This window comes from Quercus lobata, chromosome 6 (assembly GCF_001633185.2).
Source record: "Quercus lobata isolate SW786 chromosome 6, ValleyOak3.0 Primary Assembly, whole genome shotgun sequence".
In the NCBI taxonomy this organism is placed as follows: domain Eukaryota; kingdom Viridiplantae; phylum Streptophyta; class Magnoliopsida; order Fagales; family Fagaceae; genus Quercus; species Quercus lobata.
The window spans coordinates 13,932,750-13,944,988 of record NC_044909.1 but is presented as its reverse complement, the minus strand read 5'-3'; the positions used below and the strand labels follow the sequence as shown (position 1 = coordinate 13,944,988).

Here is a 12,239-nt window from a genome sequence, read left to right as displayed (position 1 = left end):
CTTAACCATAAGTACTGCTCTGATACCATATTAAATTACCAATTGTCCCAAAAGCTTAAGCTGTTAGGAAATAATGAATTTAATCACTTAACCATAAGTCTAACAAAATTAAAGGCTAAGTTGCTTAGAAGCACAAGAATGGGTTCAACTCTTCAAGAGCACTCTCTTGGAACAAGCAATAGGCTCAAATCTGCTTTCTCATAAAAAAAAACTTAGTATTTTTGTACATTCTTGAGTTATTTGTAATACTAGGCTCAAGTTCTAACTGTTCTAGATAAGAAAGCAAAAGCAATACCAAAAATGATGCGGATTCAGGTAGAAAAATATCATAAACTTTTCAGGTAACTAATTATATAGCTGTGGATAGGATAACATAACAATCCATATTACGACGCACATTTAGTTCAGATTAAGGACCTTTGAGTTGAATTGAGTTGTATCCATAGACTAAAAGCCTATAAAAGCTACCCAAAAGATAGAAATATGATTTTTAGGTAGATTTTAGCACAGGAAAAGCAAATCTACTGTAATCATTTGACAGGTCAATGTTCCTCGGATGACAATATACCAACAACATGCTCCCTACAAAGACCCTGTAGTATAATTAGCCCAAAAAGAATGAGATGACTTCTAATTTTACGGCCAGGATAATTTAGCCAAAATTTGTTAGTAGATAAATCTTATAACCTCAATATTAAAAGCTGGAGTATGTCGTAATTTTCTAAAATAAGGCACTATTTCTTCTACCTCATCGAAAGCCTCGAATATGTCAATGCTTGGTTGGTGGATGGTGCAAACCGTTGTCCTTCCTGTGGATACTACATTCTTCACTGCACGCATGACAATTGCAGCTGCTCTCGCATCTAAACCCGATGTAGGTTCATCCATAAATATTATTGATGGATTTGAAACAAGCTCCACTGCAATTGTCAGCCTTTTACGTTGTTCAGTAGATAGGCCACTTTGGCCTGGAATTCCAACTAACGAATCTTTGATACCATCAAGTTCAATTGTTTCAATAACTTCTTCTACAAATCTCTGCATGACATATTATAGAGACTGTTATGAATGCATTATAATATTGTAGACCATGTAATTCATAGAGTATCTATAGCAGTATACTAACTTCAATAGAAATTTTACGTACTAGTATCAGTTATTGTTTGTTTGTGCCATTTGCACCAATATTCAGGGTTTTATGCATTTATCTAAACATGATTTGAAATCTCCTTATCATTCTCTTGTTTTTCCCAAAAATTTTAAGCAAATTACAGTGGTTGTTTAAGTGTTAAAAATGTTACACATTAGTGGACACAAGTCTCAAGTCATTAAGTTTCTGTCATGCCAATATTTTTTTGGGACAATGTCATGTATTGATCTTAATCAAAAGTCAACAGTCACAATCCCCATGACAAATCAAAAACTTGAAGATTCACTCCATTAGACCCACCAATGCCTTCTCTATTTTCTTATCGTTACAATAATTATTGAATTTCACTTAGATTGCTAAAGACTCTTGTAGCCAGTCCATATAGTTGGTATAAGGCTTAATTTAGTAATGCAGACAATCTTGAAATTTTGAGTCCCTTCAGAAATTGTTTGAAATTCTATACGATAGTACTATTGATAACTATGGAGAGGAACTGGAGGATATCATACAGCTTTTGTGTCTGAATCAATCTCAGGTGGCAATCGCAACCAAGCCGAGTATGTCACTGATTCTTTTACAGTAATCCATGGAGAATGTATATCATTCTGCTCACAGTAACCTGATATTCTTGCAAATGTCTTCTGGACCTTGGGATACCCTCCTATTCTTATATCTCCTTCAACAGTACCTCCAGTTTTCCTCCCAGAGAGGACGTCCATGAGAGTTGTTTTTCCAGCTCCACTTACGCCCATAAGTGCTGTAAGAATTCCTGGCCTAAATGCTCCTGTAATATCACGAAGCAACTGAAGCTTTTTCTGACTGAAACCCATCTCTCTCATTTCCTGTGCAGAAGGAATGTAGTAACAAGTAAGTTCTACCTTGTATACATATTCAAAATAATCATATGTGAATCATCATTTGCACTTGATTACCGGAGGGGTATCAACAAAGTATTGCACATCTTTAAATGATATTGTCAAGGGCTCAAATGGCAGGACCAGCCTCCCTGTACAACCAACCACATTCTCTTGTATCATCTTAGAACCAAAAATTTATTTACTGTATTGAGAATTAATTTTTTTGTTAACTAACTTATTGGCTAACAGTTTTATCTTACCAGAATTTCTTGTTTCTACAGTAGTTTGCAGAGAAGTAGCTAGAGTTGATTGGTTATCCAGCTTTACGCTTCCATTACAATCATCTGTTCCTCGTAGCTGAGAGAAATTTTTTTTTGAAATAATAGCTCGAGAAATCTTTGGAGCTGTATTCATGATAGGCTTACAGGTGAATGGATGAAATTTAAAAATTCAATCTTTATGCTTGTTTATTAATTGAAATGAACTTACGCTTTATGTAAGTTAAGGCTAAGATAAATCCAATATCGAAAAGTATTGTGAACCCGAACAAAGCTCCCAATGATATCCAATAGAAATAGCCATCAAAGTTCAAACCATGAGTAGTTAGAACCTCCATTCCTATGGTCATGTTTCCTTTCGAAACCTACAAAATGAGAATGAACTAAAGCTATTTAGTTGCTCTTGTAAATTAGCATGGCAAAAAAATATTAGGTCTTCTTCAAAGTACCTTTTGCCATCGTGGAGCAAGAAATTCATTCAGTGCTATACCTATTTCCGCATAACTCATGGGAGAAAGCCAGAAACCCCATCTCAACCAAGGTGGTAAAGAGGCTACAAAGAAGAAACTCTGTAAGTAGTCTAGTTGTTATCCCTGAGAATCAAAGCAAATAATTTATACTCACGTCGAGGAATAATGAAGCCTCCAAACAAAAAGATTAATACTAAGATCAAAGCACCACAAGTTGATGCAGTAACCATAGTCCGGAAAACTGAGGCAATGAAACGACACATGGACGTTGATTCTAGATGTAGAGCAAACAGCAAAAGGAACTGGAAGAAGAACCTAAGCCATATGTAGAAAATGTATATTAATGCTTAAAGAGAGAGAGATTATCCTTCTAATATTTTTGTTCAATTGGATTTTGAAAAGTACTTACCTTTCTACCTCAGGGCTATACCCAACAATATAGTAAGTCATTACTGTCCAAAGTATTGAATCAACCAAAGAAAGTGGAATCTTTAGGAGAGATGCTGGAATAGAATATGCCCATGCCGGATACAGATAGAATGATCTTTGCTTGTAAACCACTGGAAGTCTAGTGATTGTCAAGGACAACTCTGCAACTCCATTAGTCATGAGTCTTACAATTGTATAAAATAGACAGCCCAAAAAATAATTGGCACCGATCAAGTCGACAGTTGTTTGAGTACGCATAAATACTGTCATTGTAATAAATGCAGTGATGATGAGCTGCAGGATAAAGAAAGGGGAAATGTGTTAGTTTAATGTGATTGAGAATGTTATTGTAGATGCACCAGCCTAAGTAGTCATATGAGTAAATTATCACCTGCATCGTTTTGAAAATATAGACAAATGAATTCCGTTTCATGAGAAGTAGCTCTCTGGCCATGCAAGCTTTGAACATCTCCCATTTGCTCAAAGAGTAAATATCAAATGACAAGGCACTATTGTGGCTCTTAGATTTATCATATGGTTTTGAGAGCTCATCATTTAACTTCTGTCCTAAAGAACTAGCTTTGAACCTTTGAGAGAACTGATCCACTGAAACATAATTGTATGGAAGGTCAGCATGGTACCAGTATTGTTCTTGATCCTTCCTGGAGATAACCTGCAAATGTTTGAAATTTGAGCATATGAGACAATTAGGATTAATGTCAACTGTAAACAGGAATCATGTTCTCTCACCTCCTGAAGGAAGTCTGCAGCACCTTTTCTTTCTGGGCACTTGAAACCACAATCCTCAAAAAATTGAAGTACATGAGCTCGAGGACCATGGTATACTATTTTCCCTTCTGCCATTAATATCACTTCATCAAATAGATCAAATGTTTCAGGAGCTGGCTGAAGAAGTGAAACTAATGCAGTTGTATCTGTGATGTGCACCAATTGCTGAAGGCAGGTAACTATCTGAAAGGTTGTGGAACTGTCTAGTCCAGTCGATATTTCATCCATAAAAAGAGCTTTTGTGGGACCAACAATCATCTCCCCTGCCAGGCAAAGTAGCCATGAAAACCCTGGGTTGAGAAGAATATTCCTGCATGGAAAATATTTTCTTTCCTTTTCTCACAACACTAGGGAACAGGTTTTACAAATATAAGACCATTTTTGATAAACTACCACTTCATTTGAGATTTTTAACTTTTAAAATGGCAGTTAGAGTGGACACAGGGTTCAAATTCAGGACCACATGCTCTAATACCATGATAAATTCTCACTTGTCCCTAAGGTTTAAGCTGTGAAGAAATTATGAACTTTATCATTTAACTATTATTCTAACCATTTTAATTGCCCCACAAAAGAAAGTGGGAGGAAGTAGCAAAAAGATTGCCCAACAAAAGCTTTTAGAAAGATATCAAGCTTGTATTGATTTTTTTTTCTTGTTCAAGGGAACCTCTTATAGAATTTATAAACTGAGATGTGCTAGTAGTGGTAGAATCATTAGCAAAACGAAATTAACAGCATGTTTATCATTTTTAACAACCTGTAGTTAACCTTTTCTTCTGGCCACCGGAAATGCCTCTTTTCAATGCATCTCCAACCATTGTATCACTGCAGATATCGAGTCCAAGGATCTAAAAGGCCAAAATATTGTACTTTACACATCAAATTTGATAAAAACTTCTTGTTTGAAATATTCCATTGCCTAGTTTAATCAAGCTCTGCTTAAAGAAAAGCTACCTTTAAAACGTAGTCTGTTTGGAGATTTCTTTTTTGTCCTTCTACTGATATTGCCTGCAAGTATTTTGTTACTGCCTAATATACTCTCAAAAGACTTTTAGTAATTACTTTAAAAAAAATTGCCAACTTATGAATACCTTCATATAGGTGTCAATGTCAGGGTCAGGGACAATCCCTTCTTCCTTCTCTCTTCTGCTTACTTCCATCATGATATCTGCAGAGTGGAAAAAAAAAATGTTATTGGTAATGGCTCATATTCTGAATGAGAAAGTAACACAAGTATCTAGTTTAAATGTCTCAAGGTACAGTAAGGTATGTTAGGAAATTCAATGTACTGGGTTAGGGTTTTTTAATAGGGGCAGACTGGCAGTATAAACATGTAAACCCTAGTTTTTCATATAGAGGAATGATTAGCCACTCACTCCCATGGATATAGGCACACTACTGAATCATGTAGATCTTTACGTAGATTATCTTCTTTTTTTTCACTAAAATTTCATAAACAGAAATCTTCAACAAGAAATAAGTTCAAATTAAATAAATTGATATGGGTGCACAACTACCCTGCTAATAACTACATGAAGGAAACAAGGAACCTTACCTGCTCTGCTTCCAACACCCTGGCAGCGTGCTGCAAAGTCGATTGTTTCCCTCACAGTCATCTCAGCTAGGTGCAGGTCATGTTGGCTTACGTAAGCTGATGTTTTCTGTGGAATAAACTCATCTAGCATGTAGCCATTATAAGAGATTTGCCCTGCCACCTGTAGTGAGGAAAAGCTGAAGATTATTGTAAAGATTGTGACATCCAGATATGATTAGTTTGTAAACATGTATATGAACTATAAATAAGATTATTTTCCTATAAGTTCATAGTAATTGAAATCCTTATGTGCATGAAAAGGCATAAATGTGATGGCTGATCATGTTTTTTGAAACTACCCATGTTTGGGTGTAATTTCTTTATGATTTGAAATTAAAGTATATAGAATCTTGAATTTTTTTAAGAATGAAAATTTATTTCCTAGCATTGTATTGCTTTTAAGCTTGTCTACTATAGTTTTTTGAAATACTAACGTCGAGAGATTGATCAAGCTTTCCTGCAAGAGCCAATAATAAGGTCGTTTTCCCACAGCCTGGCGGACCGAGAAGAAGTGTAAGCCTGCATTCATAGAGAAATTCCATAAGTGAACAATTTTGGCCCACCTCCCAAATCTTAGCATACTGTTCTACTTACATAACTTGGCTGACTTGGTGAGTTTGTTCTGTTAGCATTGATTTAATGTAAATTTCTAACCATATAAATTGTATGCTTTGTTGCTATGCAAGGAACATATATTTGGCTTACCTTGATGGTTTGATGATGCCACTGACATCTTTTAAAATGTTTATTTTGGATTCTTGAGAATTGCACTGTATTACCTTTGTAAAAACCTGTCCAAGAGATAAATTCAGTAGAATTGTCAATCAAAAGTTGTAGCTCTTTTTGCTGATGACGACAGTGGAATTTTATTTTTTATTTTTTTTATGTATTATTTCTTTGACTCAGGATTTAGAGGTAGAACAGGAAGTTGGCCTGGATATTTCTACAATTAGAAGGTAGAAATGCCTACTTACTGATAAGGGACTCATGATGGAATTCCATAGTGTTGGAAGAGGCTTTCCTTGAACTACCTCGCACTTTGCATCCACAAAGAGATTCTTATATCTCACCTCCACAGTAGGTAACTTTACGTTCACTCTAACAGGAAAATTCACTTTTTAATTCATCAAAATGATACATATCTGACTAGTGTCAGTCAGGAAGAGTTCCATATACATTGATATACACATGCATAAAACTCATATGACAAAAAAGATAAACAAAGATAGATAGAAGCAGAAAAAAAAAAAGGATCCAGCATTTTCTACCTACACCACAATAAAATTAATGACAAATCAAAGAAAGTTTTAAATAAATTAAGAAAATATCTAACCCTTGAGCACAGATTTTATCAACCTAACAATTCCTACAACTAATTAAAAGGCTTTCCTTTTTCAATTCTGTCAAAGCCTAAGGGCAGGACAACCAAGGATATGTATGGCAGTTTGATTTTGTGGATTGGATGTATCATCAAAGGAATTTTTTTTATAAAACCAGTTTACTTTGACCACGAAGTACTTAACTAATATAAGATCCAAAAAAGCTTTACTACTCTGATCTCTTATGATAACAACCACTAAGCCTTGCTCCCAAACTTTTAGGCTCAGCTATGGATTCTCAACAAACTAGTCAAGTTCAACTACATGTATTGTTACTCTGATCACTTATTAAGTTGCAGAAAATTCTGTGCTGTGACAGGCTGAAGTTAGAGGTCATAATAGAAATAAAAACATAGCTTAAGTTATCTGTAATTTAGAGGCCTTTGGAGTGCTATTCTGACTGGTAAGAAAATATATGTAAACGAAGCATTTGGAACGAGATAAGCATTTCACTATATATGAACTAAAATTTGAGATACCTGTCTATTCTGTCTCTTAGTTTCTGCAGCAACCGGAGATTATCATTCTCAATGTGCTTTATGAGCTTCTCAATAAACAGATGTCTTTCAACTGCTCCAAGCTTGGTAACATCAGTCACTCTCTTACCTCTAAATTCTTTTCCACTTCCATTGTCATGATCAATATCAAATACTGAGGTTTTGAGCCGTTTGAATGTTGGTAGTCTCTCAATTGCTGCCCATTGCAGCTCAAGTTCCTCATCTTCCTCTATGATAGAATCTCCACCAGCATCGAGAGTTGAAGCATGGTGTTGAAATGATGATTGGGTGCTTTTTCCAATTGTTGTTAGCTCCATTTTATGAACTGATATATTTTTTTTTTCTTGGCCTTCAGTGAGGTTGTATATAATGAGTATTGTAGACAACTTCTTGTCTTTCTAATAACCCAAGAACAGAAAAGACACTGCTTTTTTAATTTAACCAGTAATATCCCAGATTTTTTTTTTTTTTTTTTTTGCTGAAAGCAATTTCCCAGATATTTATTGATCCCAAGTTGCTTGGGAATATAATGTAAACTATTAGATGTTGGACCAAATTTTCCAAATACCATAATTTTAGCACAATTTAAGGAAAAAAGAACATTCACAAAATTATTTAATTATGTAACACATTTTTGGAATTCGAGTTCCAAGAATTATGGCCTCTACTGTTTGGCATGCCATGCGAGCTATATGTAACTCGAATTTGAGTTGAAATTCAAGTTTGTCAAACTCGAATTTAAAAAATATGATGTATAACTAAATAACTTTTGTAAAGTTGAATTTAATCAACCATGTGTTGGCTTTATTCCATGACAAATTTGCTTGTAATATAGCACTTAGAAACCTTGTATTTAGGTGGGAATCATGTAAGGGTAGTGTGTGAAAGAGTGTGAAGAAATGCTCAAGACAGTGCAGTGAAGCAAAGACTCGCGGCTAGGACTCGCGGGTGGCTCGCGGCTTGCAAGCCGCCAAAAGTTGCTCACGTGCAGAGCACGCAGGGGAGCTAAACAGTCACGCCATCTGGAGCACTACACGACAAAAATCCAGACTGGCCATTAAGTTAGCTCGCGACTTGAACTCGCGACTCAGTCAAGTCGCGAGGTCAAGTCGCCAGCCAGCCCTGTTTTTGGAAAAACTGACTCTTCGCATTCCATTCTCATACCAGTATAAATACCCTTCATTCCCACAAGATAGGTGTGGCTATTCAAAAAGAAAAACCCTAAGAGAGGTTTCTTCAAAACACCCACCCAATTAGAGAGAGCTACTCATTCTTAGAGAGAAACCTTTGTAGTCTCTTCTCATTCCCTCTTTCATTGTCATACCTATTGAGAGGAGATTTCTATCCAAACACTACCCACACCCATTTAGAGTGTTGAGTGTTTTTGGAGTTTTGGGAAGCATTGGAAGATGCCAAGGATGGCGGATGCTATGGTCTAGTAGTGGAATCTGGTAAGCTAGAAAAGAAAAAGGTTCGGCGCAACCTCGTTGGAGCAAGAAGCTTGGAGGGCTTAGGTACATCGGGTAGATTAGGCTTGAAGGGTCTATTGCTGTTCATGTATCCCAACTACATTTTCTAGTGGATTATTGACCGCTTGGAAGGCGGCGGAGAGGTTTTACGCCGAAGGCTTCGGTTTCCTCTTCGATAACACATCGTGTGTTGTCCTTGTGTTTGCATCTCTCTTCCCTTTATCTTTACCTTTTATTTTCTGCTGTGGATGTGATTTATAATTGGCTTAGATTGATTTCCAATTCTGTTTATAGTTTATGTTCATTTTCCGCACACTAGTTGTTTGACATAAAACTTAAATTTGTTAATTTGTAAATTGGGGGTCTAAACGTTCAAGGGTGTTTATACACGTTTTCGAACTTTCAATTGGTATCAGAGCGGGTACACTTGTTGTGGTTTAAATACCTAAGTGTGATCCTTGACCCCTTGTGTTTATTTGCCATGGATTGTACTTTGTATGACTCTTTGCATGATTTGGTTGGTGATGAATGTAACATGCCACGTGTTTGTGAAAATGCCTCTATGAGTGTTAATCCTCATAAGTGTGATGACATGTTATTTGAATCTATGGGTGTTGTTAACAAACTCTTGAAGAAAAATGCTAAGAAGTTTCAAAAGAATTTAAGCAAGTTATTTTGTGAAAATGATGATTTGATTGCTAAGTTCAATGAATCCAACAAATTGGTTGTGAAATATAAAAAACTTGCTGAAGATTCTTTTGAAAAGCTAAAAGAGTTTGAATGTTTGAATATGGACTTGGATGCTAAACTTGTTGTGTCTAACAAACTTGTTGATGAGTTAAAATGTGAAAATGAATCTCTTAAGATGCATGCCAAGTGTTTGATTGTTGAACTCATTGATAAAATGGATGATAATATGTGTTGCAATCATGTTGTGGTACCCGATCTTGTGCCTAATGTGTATTCTACCTCTAAGGACAGATCGGTGTACGTTCCTCCACACAAAAGAAATCAAAATGTGGAGAGAAAGGCTGTTAAGTCAAAGCCTCCGTTTAGGTCTCAACCTAAGGTTTTGAATGGATCTAAGTTCGTTCCAACTTGCCACCATTGCGGTGTGATCGGTCATATAAGACCTCAATGCTCTAAGTTTCATGCTTTTAAAAGAATCAAAAGAAAAGAAAAATTTGAGCTTTTTGGAAGTTGTGCTAAAAAGAGTAAACCGGTTTTGAGTGAAAATAGCATGTTGTTAAAGAAAATGTTTAATGCTCTTAACTCCTTGACTATGTGCATCTCCGGTTCTCATTCTTCCAACCCTCGTCTCACTTCTCTTGAGACACTCATTCCAAACAATCGTTCCGCTTGGATGAGAAAGGGTTCCTATGGTTGAGCTTTTGCTCTTTTGGTCCTTGAACTTATTCTTTCGATTTTTGTAGGACCCTTCACGTATTAAATGTCATATCTTCATGCATTTTGTGCATCTTGCATTTATTTATATGCATTGTTTTGTTTTTTATCTTACTTTTATATTTCAGTTTTGTGTGAGTAAAAAATCCAAAACCACATAAAAAGTGAAAAATTCAAAAAGTTTGATCGTATATGTTTGAGCACATATCACATGTGAGTTTGGCCTTGTACCTTTGTACAAATGGCTTTGTGCATTTACGAGTTTAGCTTGTTATTTTTGCACTTATATCTTCGTGGGAAAAATCTTGACATCTTTGTGTGATTGTTGTAAATCGATCTTCAAGCTTGTCATGAATGATTAGTCAATAGTCATGTTGGTATTGATACATGCGTAGACTTGTGCTTATATCTCTTTCCACTCTTTTATTTTTATTACTTAAAGAGCTCAATAAATGTAAATCTCAAAATGAAAAGAGATAATGAGCTGCAAAAGCCGTCGCATATACTAGTATTTGACTAGGAAAAAGGGAAAGCGACTTGTATTGAAAATGTTTGATGCCCAAAAGCCAAAGGCTTGTTCATCAAATTGAAATATCAAAAATTTCAGGCATCAACCTCAAAAATGAGATGTATTGCTCAAAATGAGTTGTATTGATTCAAAATGATCAAATGATATGAATTGTAAGAAGCCAAATGAAAAGCTTCAATCTTATGTAATCATTTTCTTGTGGGAGGTCATATATGTTCATTTCTATAATTGAAATAGACCACTTGACTTAGTACTAGTTGTGTATGACTTGATTGAATTGATCATTGAAGTTTCACTCTAGACTAAGGACTATTCCACATTTGATACACATACATAACACACTTGCCTAATGTTCAATGAATGTCTTATTCATTTGTTAGATTGTACTTGTCTAAATGTGATGTGTGTGTGCTCAATCTTATATGAATTAATCCAAAAATATTTTTGATCATTTTATATGTTTTTGGAAGTGATTTTTATCACTTTTTGTGTTTATGTTTAGTGCTTACTTTGTTTTTCAATGTTTAAACATGTTCTGTTTTGAAAAACATGTGTCAGAATTTTTGGCCACTCATTTTGGCTACTTGCGTGAGCTGCCAGCAAGCTGCCAGTTTTGGCTACTCGGTTTGGCGGCTTGCAAGCCGCGAGTTTAAACTGCGAGTTCATACAGAGAGGTTTCGCGGCTCACTCGCGACTTGGCTCGCGACTCGCTAGTCGCGAGACGTCCAGAATCAGCTTTTTAAAGAGCTTTTTCATGGGAAATTTGTTTTAAACCTCTCCCATCCTCTCTAAGACCCCTCTTTCAATATTTTTACATCAAAACCCAACCAATTTGAATGGTTTTTCAATCCATTAACATCTCTAAGGTAATTATAAACTCTTTTCATTGATTTTGATCCTTAGATTATGTTTTGGAGAGTTTTGTGCTCTTGGTTGGGATTTTTATCATAGGGGTTGGGAAAACTTCTTTTTTGTCAATTTTCTTTATGGGATTGGTTTCTTTTACTGATTTACATTGGATGTTGGCCCCTTGTGGCAGAAAGAACATGTATTAGAGCGGATTTCATGATATTCTTGCATTGTTTCATATTTTTGTTCATAGTGTGCATGCTAAGTGTTTGATAAAATGCCTCTTAGACATTTTCTCGCTTGTTTGGACTCCGATGAGTACCAAACTTTGGGGTTTCTCATGTTTCCTCATTAGGAACATGTTTGGTTCATTGGTTGTGTATTTAACACACCTTACCCCACATGTGCATTTTTCATACATTGGTCATGCATTGCACTTAGCCACCTCTTGCACACACCTTTGCTACCCTTGTCATGCATTGGTCTTGACCTTGCTGTTTCATCCTAGCTTGTCATGTCTACCTTATGTTCTGTAGCATTTTACT

The 12,239-nt window shown here is 35.7% G+C and overlaps 1 protein-coding gene across 1 annotated transcript; it reads right to left on the bottom strand.

Annotated features, from left to right (window-relative positions):
- Positions 1–278: 278 nt before the first annotated feature.
- LOC115995312 (pleiotropic drug resistance protein 3-like) lies at positions 279–7,830 on the bottom strand. The gene is made up of 18 exons (XM_031119825.1): positions 7,426–7,830; positions 6,542–6,665; positions 6,273–6,358; positions 6,002–6,086; positions 5,529–5,688; positions 5,065–5,141; positions 4,928–4,981; positions 4,731–4,821; positions 3,935–4,236; positions 3,576–3,857; positions 3,165–3,478; positions 2,910–3,070; positions 2,735–2,838; positions 2,497–2,650; positions 2,268–2,411; positions 2,083–2,156; positions 1,660–1,992; positions 279–1,038 (listed from the first exon to the last, which is right to left on the bottom strand). The coding sequence occupies exons 1-18, from the start codon at positions 7,758–7,760 to the stop codon at positions 667–669; spliced, it is 3,252 nt and encodes a 1,083-aa protein (XP_030975685.1). The 5' UTR covers positions 7,761–7,830; the 3' UTR covers positions 279–666.
- Between the last annotated feature and the right edge of the window lie 4,409 nt (positions 7,831–12,239).

Bases quoted from the DNA above. Each gene is read 5' to 3' on its own strand.
- LOC115995312 (XM_031119825.1), bottom strand. From the start codon at position 7,760: ATGGAGCTAACAACAATTGGAAAAAGCACCCAATCATCATTTCAACAC. The intron at 6,666-7,425 runs GTATCTCAAATT...TTTTCCTGTTAG, and splicing joins CTAAGAGACAGAATAGACAG to AGTGAACGTAAAGTTACCTA. The intron at 6,359-6,541 runs GTAAGTAGGCAT...TCTCTTGGACAG, and splicing joins CCATCATGAGTCCCTTATCA to GTTTTTACAAAGGTAATACA.